The sequence below is a fragment of the Prionailurus bengalensis genome, chromosome A1 (genome assembly GCF_016509475.1).
Source record: "Prionailurus bengalensis isolate Pbe53 chromosome A1, Fcat_Pben_1.1_paternal_pri, whole genome shotgun sequence".
Lineage (NCBI taxonomy): Eukaryota > Metazoa > Chordata > Mammalia > Carnivora > Felidae > Prionailurus > Prionailurus bengalensis.
In genome coordinates this window covers 229,531,597-229,551,689 of record NC_057343.1, presented here as the reverse complement: position 1 = coordinate 229,551,689, position 20,093 = coordinate 229,531,597, and the positions used below count along the sequence as shown (strand labels likewise).

Here is a 20,093-nt window from a genome sequence, read left to right as displayed (position 1 = left end):
ATTATATAACTTATAATAAAATCTCTGTTATAATTTATTACTATTATTATAAAACAGTATCTGTTGAAAGATAGTGAAATTGGTACCATTACATTGCCGATGGCATTGGAAGCTGATGCCATCCTTTTGAAAAGCAAGTTGGCTACAAATATTAAGAGCTGTTAAATGAAGCCACATTCTTTGATGCAATAATTTTGCTTTGAAGAAAGAAATAGTCCTAAAGGGGAAAACATGATACATATAAATATATTCATTGCAGCTCTTGGCAAAATAGCAAAACTTTGGAAACCACCCAAATGTCCAGCAACAGGGAATGAGTAAGTAAATTCAGGTACAGGAACTCAATAGAATATTTTGAAGGCATCATTAAAAAGGTGGCTATAAAAGCCACATAGCAACATGAAAAATAGTTCTTGAAAAAATGTTAAGTGGGAGAGAAAAACACTATTCAAAATCTGCCGGAGGGGCACCTGGCTGGCTCAGTCATGCGACTCTTGATCTCAGGGTTGTGAGTTCGAGCCCCATGTTGGGTATAAAGATTACTTTAAAAAACTATTTTTTTTAATCAAAATATGAGGCACCTGGGTGGCTCAGTTGGTTAAGTGTCTGACCCTTGATTTCAGCTCAGAAAATGAATCACACTTTGCGAGTTCGAGCCCTGTGTCAGGCTCTGCACTAACAATGTGGAGTCTGCTTGGGATTCTCTTTCTGCCTCTCCCCTGCTTGTGTGCTCTCTCTGTCTAAATAAATTTTTAAAAAATAAATAAATAGATAATAAAAAACAAATCAAAATCTGCTGCACGTGTGGCAGGGGATCACAACTTTACTGAGAGGCATATAAAATAGCCCGTACCCCAAACTGTAACAAGCACGGTCTAAATGATAAAAAAAATAATAATAATAAATAGTATTTTTCCCATTTTTAAAAGCCTGTGCTTAAATTTAAAAGAAATGTATTTTTATAGAATAATCCTAAGAATAGGGGGTAACATTAAAACCATGAAGCTAAGTGATTTCTCAGAGGGCAAGAGCAGACAAATGAGCAGGGGCGCACGGGCAGGGGGAGTTTGGGGTCTAGACACAGCTGGTGAGTCTGAGAGAAGGAAGAAATAGGAATTTCTAAAATGCTGACATTTAATTTTGGTTATCTAGTAGTAATTTAATGTAAACTGAAGATTACCACATATGCAGAAAAGGTAACGTGTTACCGGGACGGGACTGAGACTACTATTCTGCTTGGGACGTTGGTCTTTGGCTGGTGTCTGGGGGCCTGGATTTGGGGAAAGTTCCCACGGCTCCCCAGCTGGTAAGACTGCCTCACTGTGCCTACACAGCCTGTGCAAACAGTGTGGTTTATGCTGCATACCTGTTTTCCTTCTAGATACCTGGGATTTTGGTCCATGCTAGGCAGACGGTGCCTATGTGACCACACCCAATAAAAAGCTTGGGCACTGAGTTTCTCATGGACTTCCCTGAGCAGAAATGTTGCAAAGAGGTTGCTGCATTTTTGTTGCTAGAGAGAGAGTAAGCTCTGTGTGGCCCCTCATGAGAGTGAGAGAGCATAAGGAATGCACACATGCATTCCTCCAACCCCCCACCACCTCGTTTCCCTATGGCCTGGGTGTCTTTACTATATCACTCTAGTAAGTCTCAGTCTTTAGTGCAAGTAGGTGCTGACTCCCAGGAGTCTTTCTTACCAATCTTCCATTCTTTTTTGTTTTTTTAAGTTTATTTATTTTGAGAGAGACGGGGGGGGGAGGGGCAGAGAGAAAGAGCAGGGGACAGAGGATCTGAAGTGTGCTCCGTGCTGACAGCAGCGAGCCCAATGGAGGGCTCAAACCCAAGAACTGTGAGATCGTGACCCGAGCCGAAGTCTGACACTCAACCGACTGAACCATTCAGACATCCCTTAATCGGCCATTCTTATAAATCATCCTTCTAGTGGAGGTGGTCTTGAGGACTACTGACATACCATATCAAAATCATCACTGATGAATTCTCATAATCAGGATGCCCATAGAGAACACTGCAGTGATGCCAAAGTCTCATTTCCAAAGGGCCAATTCATGGAACACTGTTTGTAGGATCTTAATCCTGGTATAAGGAAGAAAGTGTTCCATTTGGGAAAAAAAAAAAAAAAAGTGTAAGAAATAATGGGGCAAAGCAAGTTACAAAGGCTCTCCCAGGAGACCTTCTGAAAGCTGTTATTTGAATATGTTAATGAGTGAAGAAGCTGCCAGGGTAACTGGGGGAACGGTCCTTACCCTGAGCAATCTGCACCCAGACCCAGCTTTCCCGGTTTCCTGGCAGTGACTCTGGAACTGTGTACCACTGGACACCTGTTTGGGGAGCAGTGCTCCACAGAAATGTTTAAGGAAGAAATTCTGCCCTGAAGATATTTAAAACAATCGCCTTATTAATTAGCACTAGCATACTGGAAGCTCTTCAACACAATAGCTCTATTTTTCAAAAAATATGGAAAAAACGAGAAATGCGTCCCATGGCAATTTCCCCTCCTACTGGTCTGAAAAGAAATGATCTGCTCTTCGTGTCTAAGTGACTCCTTAGATACGTTCCTCTTCGTTTTCAAATTACTGCCAGAAAGCTCTGCGTTTGATCGCACCTATCACAGACCAATTACAGACAGAAGAAAAATATGTAACTTATGCTTCGGAACATGCCCTTTATTTTAAAATTTTTAATAAAAACATCAATCTCCTAATAACCTTTGTCATCTGGAGGAACTCGGCGCAGGTCAGTGGCTCCTCCTGGGGAAGCCGGCAAAGCGGCGTGCTGCTCATTTCTTCCAGAATGGCATCAATGCGAAACTCCATCAGATCGTTGACTCTGTCAAGCAGCAATTCCAGGTCCTCTTTGGAAAAAATAGAAGTGAATACAAGGGATGAAGCACTTTTCTTTTTTCAAAAAAAAATAAAAAAATTAAAATGTACACGGCCAAACCGCAGTGGTGAAATCAGGATTATGGTCGCTGGGGACCGCTGTGTCTCGCTTGGTTTTCTCACACTGTCCTTCCTCTAACTGGTTTCCCGGCTCTGGCTCTCTCCACCTGCCTCTCTCTGACTCAAGACGTCAAGGACTGGCTCGAATGCGTCTCCCTCAGGAGGCTTCCTGTGACTCTCCACATATTCGAATTGCCCCCTCCTCCTGCGCTGGCACTGACCCCTGAGCATCCTTCTAGCTCTACGTGCGCCATATTGCCTACTCATCTACTCATGTGTCTTTTCTTCTTCTAGAATTCCTCTTTGTCATCCTTGCTTGTTCAACACAGCTCTGTACCTATTCCTCAGGAGGTATTCAACAGATAATTCTCTGTGAAGATTTTGTTTTTAAGTAATCTCTACACCCAACATAGGGCTTGAACTCACAACCCCAAGATCAAGAGTCACATGCTCCACCAACTGAGCCAGCCAGGCGCCCCAACAGATATTACTGAAGTGAAACAATTCCCTCGGTTTTTCTTTTACTGTTAGTATCATAAGGTTCACTTTTTTTAAGTTGTGCTGAAGTAATATTGAACACTAAGTTCCATAGACAGAAAGGTCAATTCCAGAGGAAATTAACACTTTTACATCAAAAGTAGGAACGATGGTTAATAAAGCTCTATCTAAGGGATAATATGGTTTTCAACGGATACCACAGAGTCAATTCTCTTTTCTTCTGATACGGTTTTCATCTAGGAAATGAAGTTAAAATTGAATACAGGAAAGTCCATGTTATATACTCATGAGGTATCAAAGATGTAAAATGTTCCCTTAAATAAATACCTTTACTTCCTATAGAATAAGGCCTTAAAAGTTTTCAGCCATTTCTAAGTTAATATCAAGATACCAAAAAGTTTTGCCTGGTAAGCTTATTTCCAACTAGAAGAGAGCTAACACTTTTAGGTAAGCATGAATGCTCAATAAAATTCTTTACTGTTTCTGATTCTATAAAGCTGCTTCGAGGACATCTGTGACCCACCCCATCCCCCAAGATGTCCACATCCTAATCCCCTTCAAATGCTACCTGATATGGCAAAGGGGACTTTGCAGATGTGATCAAGTTAAGTATCTTGAGATGTAGAAACTGCCCTAAATTATCTAGGTGGGAATTATCGACTCTAGGTGGGAGCAGTGTAGCCCTAAGAGTCCTTATAAGAGGAAAGAAGGAGAGTCAAAGTCCATGGAAACAGAGAAACAGAGAGAAGGAGATTTAAGAATACTATGTTACTGGCTTTGAAGATGGAGTGACCATGAGCCAAAGGATGTAGGTGACCTCTGGAAACTGGAAAGGATTCTCTCCCCCAAAGCCTCCAGAAGGAACTATCTGTGCTGATACCTTGATTTTTAACTCCCTAAGAGTCATCTTGGACTTCTGACATCCATCTCAGATCCTTCATGTAAATCGCAAAAAGAAAACAGAATACGAGAACTAAGGAGAGCTTCTTTAGAAGCTAGCTCCTGTCCCAGGTAACATAATAATAAGACATCCAAATGCAAACATTCTAATCCTAATATTCTCTAGGGAGAAGAGTACTAAAGTATAGCTTGTAGAGCCTGTTCTAACTTGGTTGTGATAACTCTTATTATGAAGTTTTTATACCTTTTATTAAATATCTCCTTCTAGAATGTTAGCCTATTTCCTCCTGTTTTAGTTCCCAGGGAGCTGTATTTTGGAAAGAATACTGTTTTGGAGGCAAGGAAACTGGGTTCTAAACTCACCCTTACTGCTTACATCTATATCACATTAGCAGTCACCCAGCATCTCTGGATCACAGTTTTCCAACTTTAAATTGACCATCTTATTGAAAGTCGAATGTCCAATAGTAAGTATGATTTTTAAATGCAGTTAATCTCTGGGAGATAAAATTAAATAGTGAATACGTATAGTTTCCAGGAAATTAATGAGTTCGTGTATTTTGGTAAAATTCCCTAAGGAACAGCTTAAGAATAACGGTCTCATTTCATTATTTATATCCCAGTATCTAGAAGAAATTATACAATAGACGTTAAGAACGCAGCCTTTCAAAAATGAGAAATAATAACTATTCAGACAGACTTACTGATCTTCGCAAAAGTGTTTTTTAAGTACGTCTCAATGTTCAGTGATGTCCAGGTCAGTGCAGCCAAGCCAGGCTGGAGAGCTTCGTCCACTTTAGCCAAATGAGGGACCATCAGTTGCTCTATGGTGGGAGGCATTTTTGACTTCACTCTCTGGTATTCGGCCAGCATCATCTGCAATGAAATGGAGGTTAAATGATCAATGAATACCACACTTCTACTATCTCATTTTTTTTCTTATCCAAAAGGATGGCTTTTAGTTAAAGTCCAGCTGTAGGGCTCCAACAGTAGCCCGGCAGGTAGAGTGGCCAAAACAACACAAGAATGGGAGAGGCAAAATCTCTCCCTAAATACAAATTCCTAATCCAATAAAATACAGCTGAGAGAAATTAAGAGTAGGAGTTTCTCACCCCTTCCCCTGTCCAAAAAGGGGAGAAAAGTTCTAAGGTCAAGTGACTTTCTAGACCAGGTTACCAATGACTTAGTCTGTGCATCACTAAGCTCATTCATTCAACTTTGTATGCTGGCACCACACGCTTCCTGCTCCTCTGGGCAATTCCTGTGGACCATACTCATCACCCAAAATGCTGGGGTCACCAGAAATCTGCCTCAGCCCAAAGGAAACAAAAGCAAAAATGAACTATTGGGACCTCATCAAAATAAGAAGTTTCTGCACAGTGAAGGAAACAATCAGCAAAACTAAAAGGCAAACAACAGGATGGGAAAAGATACTTGCAAATGACATATCAGATAAAGAGTTAGTATCCAAAAGCTATAAAGAACTTATCAAACTCAACACCCAAAAAACAAATAATCCAGTGAAGAAATGGGCAAAAGACATGAAGAGACACTTTTCCAAAGAAGGCATCCAGATGGCTAACAGACACATGAAAAAATGCTCAACATCACTCATCATCAGGGAAATACAAATCAAAACCACAATGAGATACCACCTCACGCCAATCAGAATGGCTTAATTAACAACTCAGATAACAATAGATGTCGATGAGGATGTGGAAAGAGGATCTCTTTTGCCCTGCTGGGGGGAATGCAAACTGGTACAGCCACTCTGGAAAACAGTATGAAGGTTCCTCAAAAAGTTAAAAATAGAACTACCCTACGACCCAGCAGTTGCACTACTAGGTATTTATCCAAAGGATACAGGTGTGCTGTTTCGAAGGGGCAGAGGCACCCCAATGTTCATAGCAGCATTATCGACAATAGTGGAAGTATGGAAAGAGCCCAAATGTCCATCGACAGATGAATGGATAAAGAAGATGTGGTATATATATACAATGGAATATTACTTGGCAACCAAAAAGAGTGAAATCTTGCCATTTGCAACAACATGGATGGAACTAGAATATATTATGCTAAGCGAAATTAGTCAATCAGAGAAAGACAAATATCATACGACTTCCCTCATGTGAAATTTAAGATACAAAACAGATCAACATAAGGGAAGGGAGGCAAAAATAATATAAAAACAGGGAAGGGGACAAACCATAAGAGACTCCTAAATATAGAGAACAAACTGAGGGTTGCTGGCGGGGTTGTGGGTGGGGGGGATGGGCTAAATGGGTAAGTTAAGGGGCATTAAGAAGACACTTGTTGGAATGAGCACTTGGGAGTTATATGTAGGGGATGAATCACTGGCTTCTACTTCTGAAATCATTATTGCGCCATATGCTAACTAACTTGGATGTAAACTCTAAAAAAGAAAAAAAGAAAAAAGAAAAGAAATCTGCCTCAGCCCATTGCTGGAATTGTAAGCCAAATCTTTTTTTTTGTTTTAAGGTATCTATATATTTTTGAGAGAGACAGAGACAGTGTAAGAGGGGGAGGGCAGAGAAAGAGGGAGGAGACAGAATCCCAAGCAGGTTCCACGCTCAGCGCAGAGCCTGATGCAGGGCTCAAACTCACAAAACCATGAGACTGTGACCTGGGCTGAAACCAAGAGTCAGACACGTAACCAACTAAGCCACCCAGGAGCCCCACGCCAAGTCTTGATGTAAGACCCAAAGCATATAAGGAGTCAGGAACCAGCATTGATGCCAACAAATGTCATGGCTTTAGGTATCATCTGTATGCCAAAGACAACTAAATTCACATCTCAGCCCAGATCTCACTCCTCAAATCCAGAAGCAAACAAGGCCTAAGCCTATTCAGTATCTCCAATTGAATATATAAAAGACATTTCGATTTAACATGTCCAAAACTGGAAGTTTGTTCTTCCCCAAAACCTTCTCTGCCCACAGCATTCTCCATCTCAGCTGACGGTGGCTTCTGTCTGTCTCTCCTGCCCACAGGCAATCCATCAGGATATCTTGTTTGTTCCATATTCAAGAGATCCTATATCTGACCTGTTTACCATATACAGTGCTACCACTATCGCTGACTCTCCTCTAAATTACTGTAACGGTCTACCGTTGTCCCCCTGCTTCCACTAATGCCCCGTACAGTCTGTGCTCAATTTAGCCACAAGAATGACCCTTTCAAAATGTAAATCAGCCTGGGTAATACCTCTGCTTACATAGCCACATGCCTTCCCATCTCATTCAGGGACACAAGTTCTTATGTTGGTCTACAAAGATCTACCCAATCTGGTCCCCATTACTTCTTTGATCTCATCTCTAATCATTCTTCTCATCCCTTCCCTACTCTTGCCCTACTGTCATCCTTGCTGGTCCCTAGCCTCAGGTCCTTTGTATCCCCTTCACATAATTACTCGAATGCCATCTTCTCAATTAGGCCTGTCCTGAATACCTACTTCATATTGTAAACCATCACCAAAAACCACCCAAACATTTTATCCTGTGTCCTGCTCCATTTTTTCCCATAGTGCCTATCACATTCTAATAAACTATGTAATTTATCTATTTAGAATGTTCATTGCTTATTTTCAGTCTTACCCAACTAGAATATAAGGACAAGAGTTTCTATAGAAAATTCTCTTCAAGAATTTTGTCTGCTTTGTCCAATGCACCTTAAAGAGGTGCATATAGGAGGTGATCCATCAATATTTCCCTAATTTATTAATTAGTTGTTATCAGAAGGAGTGCTTGTGATTACAAACTCATGAATTCTGTCCTACAATGAAATTTACCTGTTGTATAATATTGAACTGTGTCAGTATTCTGTTCATATATTACCATTTGATAAAATTTTTTTAATGTTTATCTTTTATTTTTGAGAGAGAGAGAGAGTGCAGGGGAGGGACAGAGAGAGAGGGAGACACAGAACTTGAGGCAGGCTCCAGGCTCTGAGCTGTCAGCACAGACCCCAATGTTTGGCTTGAACTCACGGACCAGTCCGTAAGATCATGACCTGAGCCGAAGTTGGACACTTACCTGAGTAAGCCCCCCAGGTGCCCCATACATTACCATTTTAAATAAGACTAAAAGTACTTGCAGCCTACCTTTTTTCATAATGTTAGTATTAATAATAATTAATTATAAGAAAGTAAATTTAATGTACTTCTTAAATACAATTGTTTTTAAGTTCTTATTTGTAATGTGCATGTTGACATTAGTTTGTCATTAGATCAACGTTTACCCAAATGTTTTCCCTGAACCACTAGCCCTAAGAGATTCTATAAGGAAAAGTGTGGTCCCTGGATGAATAAGCTTGGAAACCACTGTATACATGATCCTCCTTCTTGGAAAGTCGCAATTAAAATTAATAATTCTGCAAAAACCACAAGAAAGAAGAAACCCAACGGACTTTGTGAATTTTGTTAAACCCAACATTTTCCGAATGGACCACATAATCCTTTCTTCATACAATACTTTTCTGCAATTTCTCTATATCCTTTCAATTTCCATGAAAACCACTTTGAAAAAGCCTATGTTGGATGGTTCTATTAGCAGCTACTTCTACATTTCCTCAATCAATTATCCACGGCTTATCTATTTTCAATGCCCATCACTTATTCTACCTGGAAAGCAAATCAGCAGACCTTCTACCTCTCACCTTAATCCTTTAACCCCATGAGATATTATTCATTTTATGATGACAAACTGAGGCTTCAAAGGGTAAAACAATTTGCCCAAAGATAATGATTTGTATCCAGATCAAACTGGTTTTAGAATCCATTCTCATAACTATTAGTCTATGTGGGCTCATTTCTTTCCTGTTTGAACTACACTCCAAGGAACAGATGAAGAAAACAAGTTCTCAGCATAACTGTGGGAACCTGGGAGCTCTGTGAAATATTCAGCACAATAACTCTGCAACATCTGAGATGGTCCTCCAACCTACCAAAATATCTGCTCTTACCAGTTACTCATGTTGCACACTTGTCCTCTTCTGTCAGACCCATTGACATTGGGGCAACCCGTAGCCTTCTACTCCACTTTATCTACATTCTCTTCCTTGGAGATCTCATCCAAGACAATAACATTAAATACCAACTATATTTTAAGTTTATCTATTTTTTTTATTAATCTCTACACCAAGTGTGGGGCTTGAACTCATGACCCCAAGATCAAGAGTTGCGTGCTCTTCCCACTGAGCCAGCCAGGTGCCCCTAAATGCCAACTATATTCTTAAAATTCTCAAAAAGAAAAAAAAATTTTTAATAAATTTAATAAAAATAAAACTCTCAAAACTATGCCTTCCACTTTGACTCCTCCACTCTACTCCAGACTTACATATCTATCTGCATGGATAATATTTCCACTTAGATCTCTCAAAATCATCTTCTACTTCAGATGGACATTATTGATTTCCTCCTGTAGTTAGTTTTTATGATAGTTTTATCGTAAAAACTATCATGCCTTTTGCTCCCACTTGAATTCTTGCAATGTCTTCCTGGTGCATTCAAACTTATAACCTGGGTTTACATGATCGGTGATGAGCTGGCCTCCACCTTCCCTATAGTCACATTCCCTCTCAATCTCCACCTCAGTCATCCTGAGCACTTGCTATCCCTCAGTAGTGACATACCACCAGATTTTTTTTTTAATGCAAACTGGGCCTAGCCAGAAAGAGGAAAAAATTAAAGTACCATACCTTCATGTTACTGAAGTTCTTTTTGTATACATCCCGTTTCTGGAACAGGGCAGCTGCAAATGGTGACACTTCCAGACCCATCTGTGACATGCACTCTGTCTCTCTAAATAAGGTTAATATCTGTGGGTCAAAGTTTACAAACAATTCCCCCGTGCCTGGAGCCTTCACCAATAAAGATGCCTCAAGTCCTATGTGAATTTCTTCAATCTGTGTCAAGAGATCAACATTTTTACTATTAGAAAGTTCAGCACCTCCACAGGGGGTCTAGCTCAGTCATTTCTGGGAATGATGACCAGTAAGTGTTCTTCCTTGGATTTGAGCTTCTCAAACTAAAGACGACACTCTTCTTCCAAGGTCACTTTCAGAAAAGTGCCTTCGAGCTCTTGGTAGTGATGCTATGCAGTCAGTCTGACAAAATGCCTGGGTCATGACCCTCTCACACCCAACAGGTAAGTGAACACTGCAGAGGCTTCTCAAAACCCGTTTAGCTCCCTGATACCATCGTGCCCAACTCATTATTCTTCCTAATAAAAGTTTTATTCAACCCACTAAATTTGGTTTTAGTTATCGAGAGAAACAATGAATACCACCATGGAGACCTCTCTGTTATTGGCTCAGGCCCCAAGAGCTAAACCAGGAAAATGGGATAGCATTTTAGGGGGCCTGTAAGGCTGAATTTCATCCTCTGAGATACTTCCCATCAATCTACAAAGACATACAAGAGTGGGTAGGGTATGAAATATAATCTGATGAACCTAGGATAACCAAAGAAAATTTAAGATTTCGCTTTACAGAGACACACTAATGTTTAGCAACACATCAAGGAAGTTAATGGATTAGAAAAAAGTCAGAAATCCCAATCCACTAGGTAAAAGAACCAATAAACAGGATCTTCTTTCTCTCTTAGGAGTTTGTAAATTAAATAAAAATGAGTTTCTGTTACCTGCCTTATAATTTTTTTCAAAATCAATCATTATTTTTCTTCATGGACATATTATACTCTTTGACTGATTACCTACATTCAACCAAACCTGTCTTATGAAATACCCACAAATCCAACTTTCTACAGGAATAAAATGCTAGCAGAGGGTTTCCTCTTGACCTGGCAATGAAGACGTCTTTGAAGGGCACACATGTAGAGACTCACTTGTTGAAGCCATGCCCTGTGGTAGAGAACTTCAAACTCCAGGAGGACTTTGGCCACCCTGTTGTAACTGCGAATCACAGGCTTGGCTTCAGCTGTCTGTAGCACAGCCGGGTGCTCCTGGAAAAGCTGCATTGGTTGCTGAATCCTCTGGAAGAGCTGTCGGGCCCACAAAATCTTCCCAGCAATGGGAGGCTGATCTCGACCCAAAGGAGGATCGCATTTCTGCTTCGTATACAGCTTGGAGATCATATCGACGTCAGCCCCATAGTTTTCAAGAATACGCCGATATTTGTCATCAATACCGAGATTAGGTATATTCAACCTGAAAAAAAACAAAAAGTGAATGGTTTGAATGAATGGGAAGATACCTAGCAATCTCCTTTATTAAGATTTATTTTAGGGGCACCTGGGTGGCTCAGTCAGTTGAGCATCTCTGGAACTCAGCTCAGGTCATGATCTCATGGTTCATGAGTTTGACCCCCCACATCAGGCTCTGTCTGCATTGACAGTGCAGAGCCTGCTTGGGATTCTTGCTCTCTCGGCCCTTCCCCCACTTGCACACTCTCTCTGTCTCTCTCCCTCAAAATAAATAAATAAACTTTAAAAAAAAAAAAAGATTCATTTTAAAACCTATGGCAATGGAGGGGTCCCTAGCTGACTCAGTCAGTTGAGCATCTGATTCTTGATTTTAGCTCAGGCCATGATCCCAGGGTCATGGGATCGAGCCCCACATCAGGCTCTGTAATGATACTGCAGAGCCTGCTTGGGATTCTCTATCTCTCTCTCTCTCTGCCCCTCCCCTGCTCACTCATTTCTCTCTCTCTCTCTCTCTCGCTCTCTCTCAAAATAAATAAATAAACATTTTTTTAAAACATACAGTAATGGAAAAAAAATGAGATATTTGGTTGGCATATTTAAAAAATCAGAATGGTATCAATCCATCCATTATCTCAATAAAGTGGCTTTAAATAATAGTATTGGGATGCCTGGCTGGCTCAGTAGAGCATGTGACTCTTGATCTCAGGGTCACGAGTTCAAGCCCCACATTGGGCTTGAAAAAAAAAATAGTATAAATCCTTAAAATCTAAGCAAAACCATTAACCTGGTAAGAATTTTTTTTTAATTACTTAAACATTAAGTAATATTATGATAGACAATCACACAGTAGTTCAAAGCTAACAGGAAATAAAACAAACTCTTAACATCTGAAGAACTTAAAAACTCTGACCTTGTTATGCAGATTGTCGAGAAAGGATTTTAATTAATAATAACAAAATAAGCTAAACTGTGTTCATATGGCCCCAGTTTTAGAAGACAGAATAGAATCTGTTTCAAATTTTTACCTTTCAAATTTCTTTAACATACTTAGAGCTTGATTTGTGTTCTGAATCTTTTCAAACGTAACATCCATGAACTTCTGCAAGTCGTTCTGAAATAGAATAAGGTCTGATTGTAAACAGTGAATTCTCATTGGAAAAGTCCTCTTTCCTTTAATTTTTTTAGAGTACACATTCTTTAGTTTCAGATGTACAACATGTTGATTGAACCAGCACTCACCACATAGGTGTGGGCCACCGGCTGTCACCATAAGTTATTACAATATTATTGATTTTAAAAAGTCCTATTTAGCAACAAGACAGAAGAGTTCCCCATTCTCTATGAGCACATATAATATAGGAAAAAGCATAACAGAAAATTTAGTCCTCCCCTGAGCTTGAAAGATAAATGCCCAGAAGCCATAACAGAGAGGGTCTTGAAAGCCAGGGCAATCACAGGACCTGGCACGAAGTCAGGCTCCATGGGCTTGGGTCAGATACAGGGCCTGGGGGGCAGGAAGTGGGGTTTTATCTCAATGTGGGTAGAGAAGCGGTGGGGTCCTAACACTCTCAACAGATCGCTGTAGAAAGCCACAGCCCTTGAAATGCAGCCCGGCCCAAGCAATAATTCTGTCCACAAGGTAGGGAAAGCAGCATGGGGGCTTGCCATCTGCCCAGAGTCATGAATGGATGAACCAGGCCCCCTGAATCGGGATCCCGCACCTCCTCTGTAAAGGGCCAGACAGTAACTATTTTCAGCTTTGTGGGGCATAGGTCCCTTTCACAACCACTCACCTATCACCATATGCAGAGGCAGCCATAGACAATCCATAAGCAAAGATGCATGGAGGGTTTGACCCCTGGGCATAGTTTGCTGATCCCTGCCCTAGAGCAAATGAAATCCTATGTCTGCACCACACCTAAAAGAGGGGTCTGAGTTTAAACTACACACGAGATGGGGGGTGGGGGAGGGGCAGTGTCTAACCCAAGAAATTAATATAACAGCTAGTCTAGAATAGCGAAACCACTGGGGCCCCAGCAGAAGAAATGCAAAACTACTCTGTAGAAACACTTCCAGAGCCCAGGAACATAAAACCACTACAGAAAAAGAGATTAGTAAGTAATTCCTAAGAATTTCAAAAGGAATGACTTAAATACCAAACTTTTAAGAAATACCTCTTTCATTAAGCCCTCAGATCGATTTTCCAAAATGATTTTCATTATGAGTTGTCCTGAGAACCTCACATATCTTACACTATCGTACAATTTTATGTAAAAAAAAAAAAAAAAAAAAAAAAATCGCACCAAAAAATGAAGTACGTGATTTATTCTTGGTCATTCTAAGATTTAGTACAGTTGTCATTAAAATCTAAATTAATTCATTAAAGACAAAAAAAAATATTTCATTATTTTCTATCTCATGCTTCAAGGTAAAGGTACAACCAATTCTTCTCAATTTTACCAGACGAAAATTTTGAGCCTCTATAATTCTAAAGGGATCATTAAATTACACACAACTGGGAAGCCAGTTGCATATGCAGTGAGAATTAGTGCCAAGATGAGCTTGATTGTACACAAATCATTTGGCAAGACCAGTTGGAAATATCCAGGACACCACTGGAAACACTTAACACTTGAAGAAACATTGCTACCTGGGGACTCCCGGCCCCATTCAGCAAAGCCCCAAAGCTGAAGGATCACTACACCTATCACAATATATTCTTGCTCTCAATACTTTTCACTACTCCTGCTAAAACTATATATACATATATATATATATACACACACACATATACCATTTTACATATGTTATATATTATACATATATTAAATGACGCTATTTCTTCTGCAAAAACCACATCTTAGGATTGAGAAACTGTCCTGCACTAAATAGTACAGTTAGCCTACTAAATAAACATTCAAATGTTGTCACTACATTAAAAAAAAAAAAAGAACAACTGTGTATAAACCATGCACGACTAGAATATTTGCAATGCCTCCATTACCTCCCTAGAACTACAGACAGCAGCTTTACTGAGCCCTAACATTTGCACCTGGTTTTCCTTGCTTTCCTACCCTGTGGCTTCACAAAGGCCTATGCTAAGCTCTGTATGAATATTTAAGACCTTGAATTAGTCTTCTTTTCCCTCTTCCTTAGGTCCATTCTGAGAGTCTTATGGAATCTGGCCATGGAATCTTCACACTAGTCCTCTTACAAGTTCTGGGCTCTCAGGTCCTTCTCAGTCTTCTCTTGCCTCAGCTTAACATCTCAACAGCTGGTCCTTTGCTAAATACTGCCTTCCTCTGCCTGCTAGGCTCTGCCTGCCAGACTTCTAATGGCTCACCTGGTTCCAAGGCATTTGCTCTCTGACCTGTTAGCACCAGCATGAACCCAGGATTCCAGGCTCTGATCCCCTGGACACAACCCTGATCAAAATCACTCATGTACTGCCACCCCCCCCCCCCACCACCCATGCCCTCCAGTCTTTATCTTGGAGATACCAGTTACTGGTCCTCTCTATCTCTTATCTCCAAGGCTCATCACCTCTGTCCCCAACTCTAACCAGAGCTGTAGGAAAGTCAGTATTTTCATCCTGATTTTATAGAGACAAGAGCTGAATTCAGTGAGAGTGGGTGAGTAATTTAAAGGAGAAAGGCAGGGGTCTCCTGAGTGCTTCAGTCAGTTGAGTGTCTGACTCTTGATTTTGGCTCCAGTCATGATCCCAGGATCATGGGATCAAGCCCCTCATCAGGCTCCACACTGAGCATGGAGTCTGCTTGAGATTCTCTCTCTCTCCCTCTGCCCCTCTCCCCTGCTCACATTCTCTCTCTCTCTCTCTCTCTCTCAAATAAAAAAATTAAAATTAAAAAATAATAATAATAAATTAAGAAGAAAGGGGCTGGTTAAGAAAAAGAGAATGGAGGGGCACCTGGCTGGCTCAGTCAGTAGAGCATGTGACTCTTGATCTCAGAGCTGTGAGTTCGAGCCCCACATTGGGTGTAGAGATTACTTAAAAATAAAAATCTTGGCAAACCATAAGAGAACAAACTGAGGGTTGATGGTGGGGGTGGGGAGTGGAAATGGGTGATGGGCACTGAGGAGGGAACTTGTTGGGATGAGCACTGGGTGTTGTAAGTGGCGAATCATAGGAATCTATTCCCGAAGCCAAGAACACACTGTATATACTGTATGTTAGCTAACTTGACAATAAATTATATTTTTTTAAAAAATCTTAATCTTGGCACGTTAAAAAAATATATGTACCTTGAAACCATATGGAGAAATAAAGATCTCAATAAAGGCAAATACACGAGCAATTATAAAAATAAATAATAAATAAATAAATCTTTTAAAACAATAGAAAGAGACAAGTCAAAGGAAACATTGGTCATTCAACCAAAGAAACAAGTAGACCACGTCTGAGGCGTAAGATAAGATAAACAATAGTGTTGAATTAAAAAAAAATTATGAGAATAGGCACTAGTAATCTACAACTAATGCTTTAAAGCCAGGCTGTAGGGCATTTATAAAATTATCTTCTTGGTATTACATAAAGTAAGCGCAGTCTTGAAAAGGTTTCCCCACTCCTCGGGTGTCCCCCACCCATGTCTGTTCTAGCATCAGCCTCCTCTCCAAAGCCTCCTCTCTGAAGCTCCACCAGTCCCAGCCAAGCAGAAGACAGGGTTATTCTCCTAGGCTCACGTCCCACCCTCACGGGTCGCCGCAACTATCAAATCCTACCTGTGTTCCAGGCCTGTCCTGTAAGTTGCCCTGGGACTTCTTTAGAATATGTCTTTTTATCTTTGAATCCTCACTTCTGGGCATGGTATCAGAATATTACACTTTTAGAGTTGGTCATTTTAGCCACTATTTGCCCTTCCTTAAATAAGGTACTCATTATTCTAACATATATGTGCTTATATTTTTTTTTTAATTTTTGACGTTTATTTATTTTTGGGACAGAGAGAGGCAGAGCATGAGAGAGAGGGAGACACAGAATCGGCAACAGGCTCCAGGCTCTGAGCCATCAGCCCAGAGCCTGACGCGGGGCTCGAACTCACGGACCGCGAGATCGTGACCTGGCTGAAGTCGGACGCTTAACCAACTGCGCCACCCAGGCACCCCTATGTGCTTATATTTTAACCATATCGCATGTCTGCCTCTGGCTGTGAGCTCTGAGGGCAAATCTACTTGATTTACTTCTGTTTTTATAACCCACAGCAAAGAAGCATAGTTGTTAATTGATGTACAGTAGATGCTTGTTTAATTGCAATAAATCAAATTCCTTACTCACACACTAATTTGGCAAACATTCCTTCCGCTCTTTCCAGTTAGGTAAGGCACCCTGGAGACACAAAGAGGAATGAACACAAGCCCTGCCCTCAGGGTGTTCACCGTCCACTTCTATCCACCCCCACACAAGCTACTAAAGTGCCGTGTGATCTGAAACTGCTGGGAAGGGAAGCTGGAGCAGAGAATCAGCATCACCACTGCCCATAGCTTCCCATCGTCCTCATGTCTAATTGGCCCCCAAACAAGGTCATTGCATAAATTACCATAGGCACTATATCTTCCCATCAACCGAAACATTTATTCTAGCATAATAGTTAAAAACTTGAATGCTGGAGCCAGAATGCCTGGATTTAATCCCGACTCTCCCAGTTGTTATCTCTGTGATGATCAGACGATTAACACCCATAAAGTGCTCAGGACAGTACCTAACATATAGAATTAGCTCATTTTGTTATGATTCCTTTTTACCATTGGACCCACCCTTCAGAGCTCTTTTTCCTTGAAATGTACGAATTGACTTCAAAACAGAACTTGTGGGAAAGAAGTAACAGAATGGTCATTTTCCTTTTCAAATCAGAAAGGCATACACTTCGGACTTCACTAGGATGAAAAGAAGTCTGAATATGGAACTTCAGTAGACACCGATGGGGTCATCTCCCCCTCACCCTCCTTGATTCTTCTCTGATAACACTCACAGCCCGCTCCCCCCCTCCAAGAGACCCAGACCCCCCCCCCATATGGGCTGGAAGTCAAGATGGCTGGTCAGTGCGGGGGGGGGGGGGGAGGGGAAAGGAAGAGAGAAGTGGGCTGCAGACCAAGAGGGGTCCAGGTGCTGAGTGGGTCCTGGCACCACTGTTTCTAAAGCCAGCTGCAACCCTGGCTTTGCAATCTGGCAGACAGTCGGTCGTAATCATTGCTATAAAGTAACAAACAAACAGAAACAAATTTCTATATTCTAATAACTCCACATTTCAACAGGAGATGAAAGTTAATTCTCTAAGAACTAAGATGGAAGGCATGAAAAAGTATGATTACAGATCATTATCCAAAGCTATATTTATGACCCTTTAATCCATGAAAAAGAGCCTTCAATTATTAATGTGAAATCACAAAATACAGGCTGAGGTTGCCATCGGTCACCTCTATGATGAAGCCGCCTCTCCCTTCTGAATGGTTAATGATTAGCAACAGCATCATACAGAAGGGAAAAAATAAACACACGGCTGTCAACAGGAATTTTATTATACAACTTACATGAAGGTCATTAGTCTGCTTGCAAAACTCTTCATAATCCTGGTCAAAATCCATTTTCCTCTGGTCTAAGAAATTATATTCCTTTTTCTTTATGGTAGCAACAATACTCTGAAATGTTATGAAAGAAATAAGACATTGTCTCAACATTCTCGCAACACTCAATTAAATAGGACCTTTAAATGTAGAACCTATATAATCATCTTTCAAAAATCAACTTAAAAGGAGCCTTATTTCTTTAATTATTCACATGGCTTAATGCTTATCAGGGGCAATAGAATCTTGCCAGGTGCATTCAGAGAAATCATTTAGAAAGCATTTTCATGAGATTTTACATATTCCTGAAGAAAAATATAAAATAAAACCATAGCTGAAAAGCAGGAGAGGTGTTTTCTCTAAAAATTTCTCTGGGGTGCCTGGGTGGCTCAGTCAGTTGAGCGTCTGACTTCAGTTCAGGTCATGATCTCATGGCTTGTAAGTTCGAGCCCCATGTCTGGCTCTGTGCTGAGAGCTCAGAGCCTGGAGCCTGCTTTAAATTCTGTCTCTCTCTCTCTCTCTCTCTGCCCCTCCCCCGCTTGTGCGCTCGCTCTCTCTCTCTCTCTCTCTCAAAAATCAGTAAAAACATTAAAGAAAATTCCTTTTTAATTTCTTACTAATGATATCTGAATTTTTTTAAAAAGTCCAGAGTAGAATTATTAAAACATTTTTCACTGAAAAGTTCAAGTCTTCTCAGAAAATAAATAGCAATAACAGAACATAACCAACCTAGGAAGAAAATAGTTGTAGCATTTACAGATGAAAAACTACCTTCTAAGCCTCACATGTCTTAAATAAAACATCAAACCGCAATCTGCCGTCTCAAGAATCTCCAGAATTAACTGCTTCCTCCTACCCTGCAAAGCTACAGTCTGTGACTATGAAAGTACAAATCAAGCAACTCGTCTCCTTGAGAATACTATTATCCTAAGTTTTGTTTGCTCAGAATAATGAGCTATAATGCTCTATGATCATTCTTAACCAGGTACTAAGCCATTCTCAAACTCAGGTGCCCACATTGTTGACACAGGCATATAATTTTTATGAAGAAAGTTGGGCCTCCTTCCATCACCTCCTCTTCAAAGTCATTTCCATTTAAACATCAATTCACATCTCTCAATAGACAAGTGTATAAAATGCAGAACTCCTTGAATCAAGTTTACTAACTAAAACAACCTACTCTTTCATGCTGTATAACTACAAAATTAGCTCTATGTAGACACTATATACATATGGTGCCATCCATCATGTTATGAGCATTGAAAAGCTGCATTACTACATTTTAATGTGGCAAGAAAGAAAGAAAGAAAGGGAAAGAAAAAAGAAAGAAACAAAGAAAGAAACAAAGATTTGGGGTCCTTAGAAAATTCTTTTCTATGTTTGGATTCAATGGTCACTTAAGAGTATTAAGCTCACAAACATTAATCATGACCTTCAACCAACTAATCCAACTCAACCTAGTAAACCATTTACTTGATAGGTATTTATTGTGCACCTATTACATGCTAGTGAACTCTGAAAACACAGGAAGGAGCTGAAAAAACAAATGTCCCTGCCCTCAAAGAACGTCCAGCCTCGGTGCGGGACAGGGTCAGAATCTATGTAAAGCACAAGTAAATGGACAGGATAATTTCACACAGTGATAAAATGAGTAATGTGACATTGAGTGCTTGAGAAGAACAGAGATCAAGGAAAACCTAACCAAAAGGGTCATTTAAATGAAGACCTACAGGCCAAGAAAGAGTAGCCATGTGATGGTCCAGAGGCAGAACTTTCCAGGAAAAAAAGCTCTAGAAGCCCCAAGGTGGACTGAACTGAAATGACCTGTGTCCAGAGAACATCAAAGGAGAAGAGAAGCAGATGAGGAGACAGGAGGGGTGGACGGGACCTTGATAGCTACACAAGGAACCTCAGTGTCACTTCCATGGTCACCATTTTGAGCTTCTAACACTGGTACTAACACACGAAAACCTCAC

The 20,093-nt window shown here is 40.5% G+C and overlaps 1 protein-coding gene across 1 annotated transcript in view; it reads right to left on the bottom strand.

The window, feature by feature from the left end:
* Positions 1 to 20,093, bottom strand: part of DNAH5 (dynein axonemal heavy chain 5) — a 229,815-nt gene that overhangs the window by 184,689 nt on the left and 25,033 nt on the right. Inside the window, exons 12-17 of the mRNA XM_043574233.1 lie at positions 18,085 to 18,192; positions 12,564 to 12,649; positions 11,221 to 11,542; positions 10,074 to 10,280; positions 5,063 to 5,234; positions 2,727 to 2,872 (exon numbers count right to left, since the gene is read on the bottom strand). Coding sequence (XP_043430168.1) covers positions 2,727 to 2,872; positions 5,063 to 5,234; positions 10,074 to 10,280; positions 11,221 to 11,542; positions 12,564 to 12,649; positions 18,085 to 18,192 — 1,041 coding nt within the window. The remainder of the gene's footprint in view (positions 1 to 2,726; positions 2,873 to 5,062; positions 5,235 to 10,073; positions 10,281 to 11,220; positions 11,543 to 12,563; positions 12,650 to 18,084; positions 18,193 to 20,093) is intronic.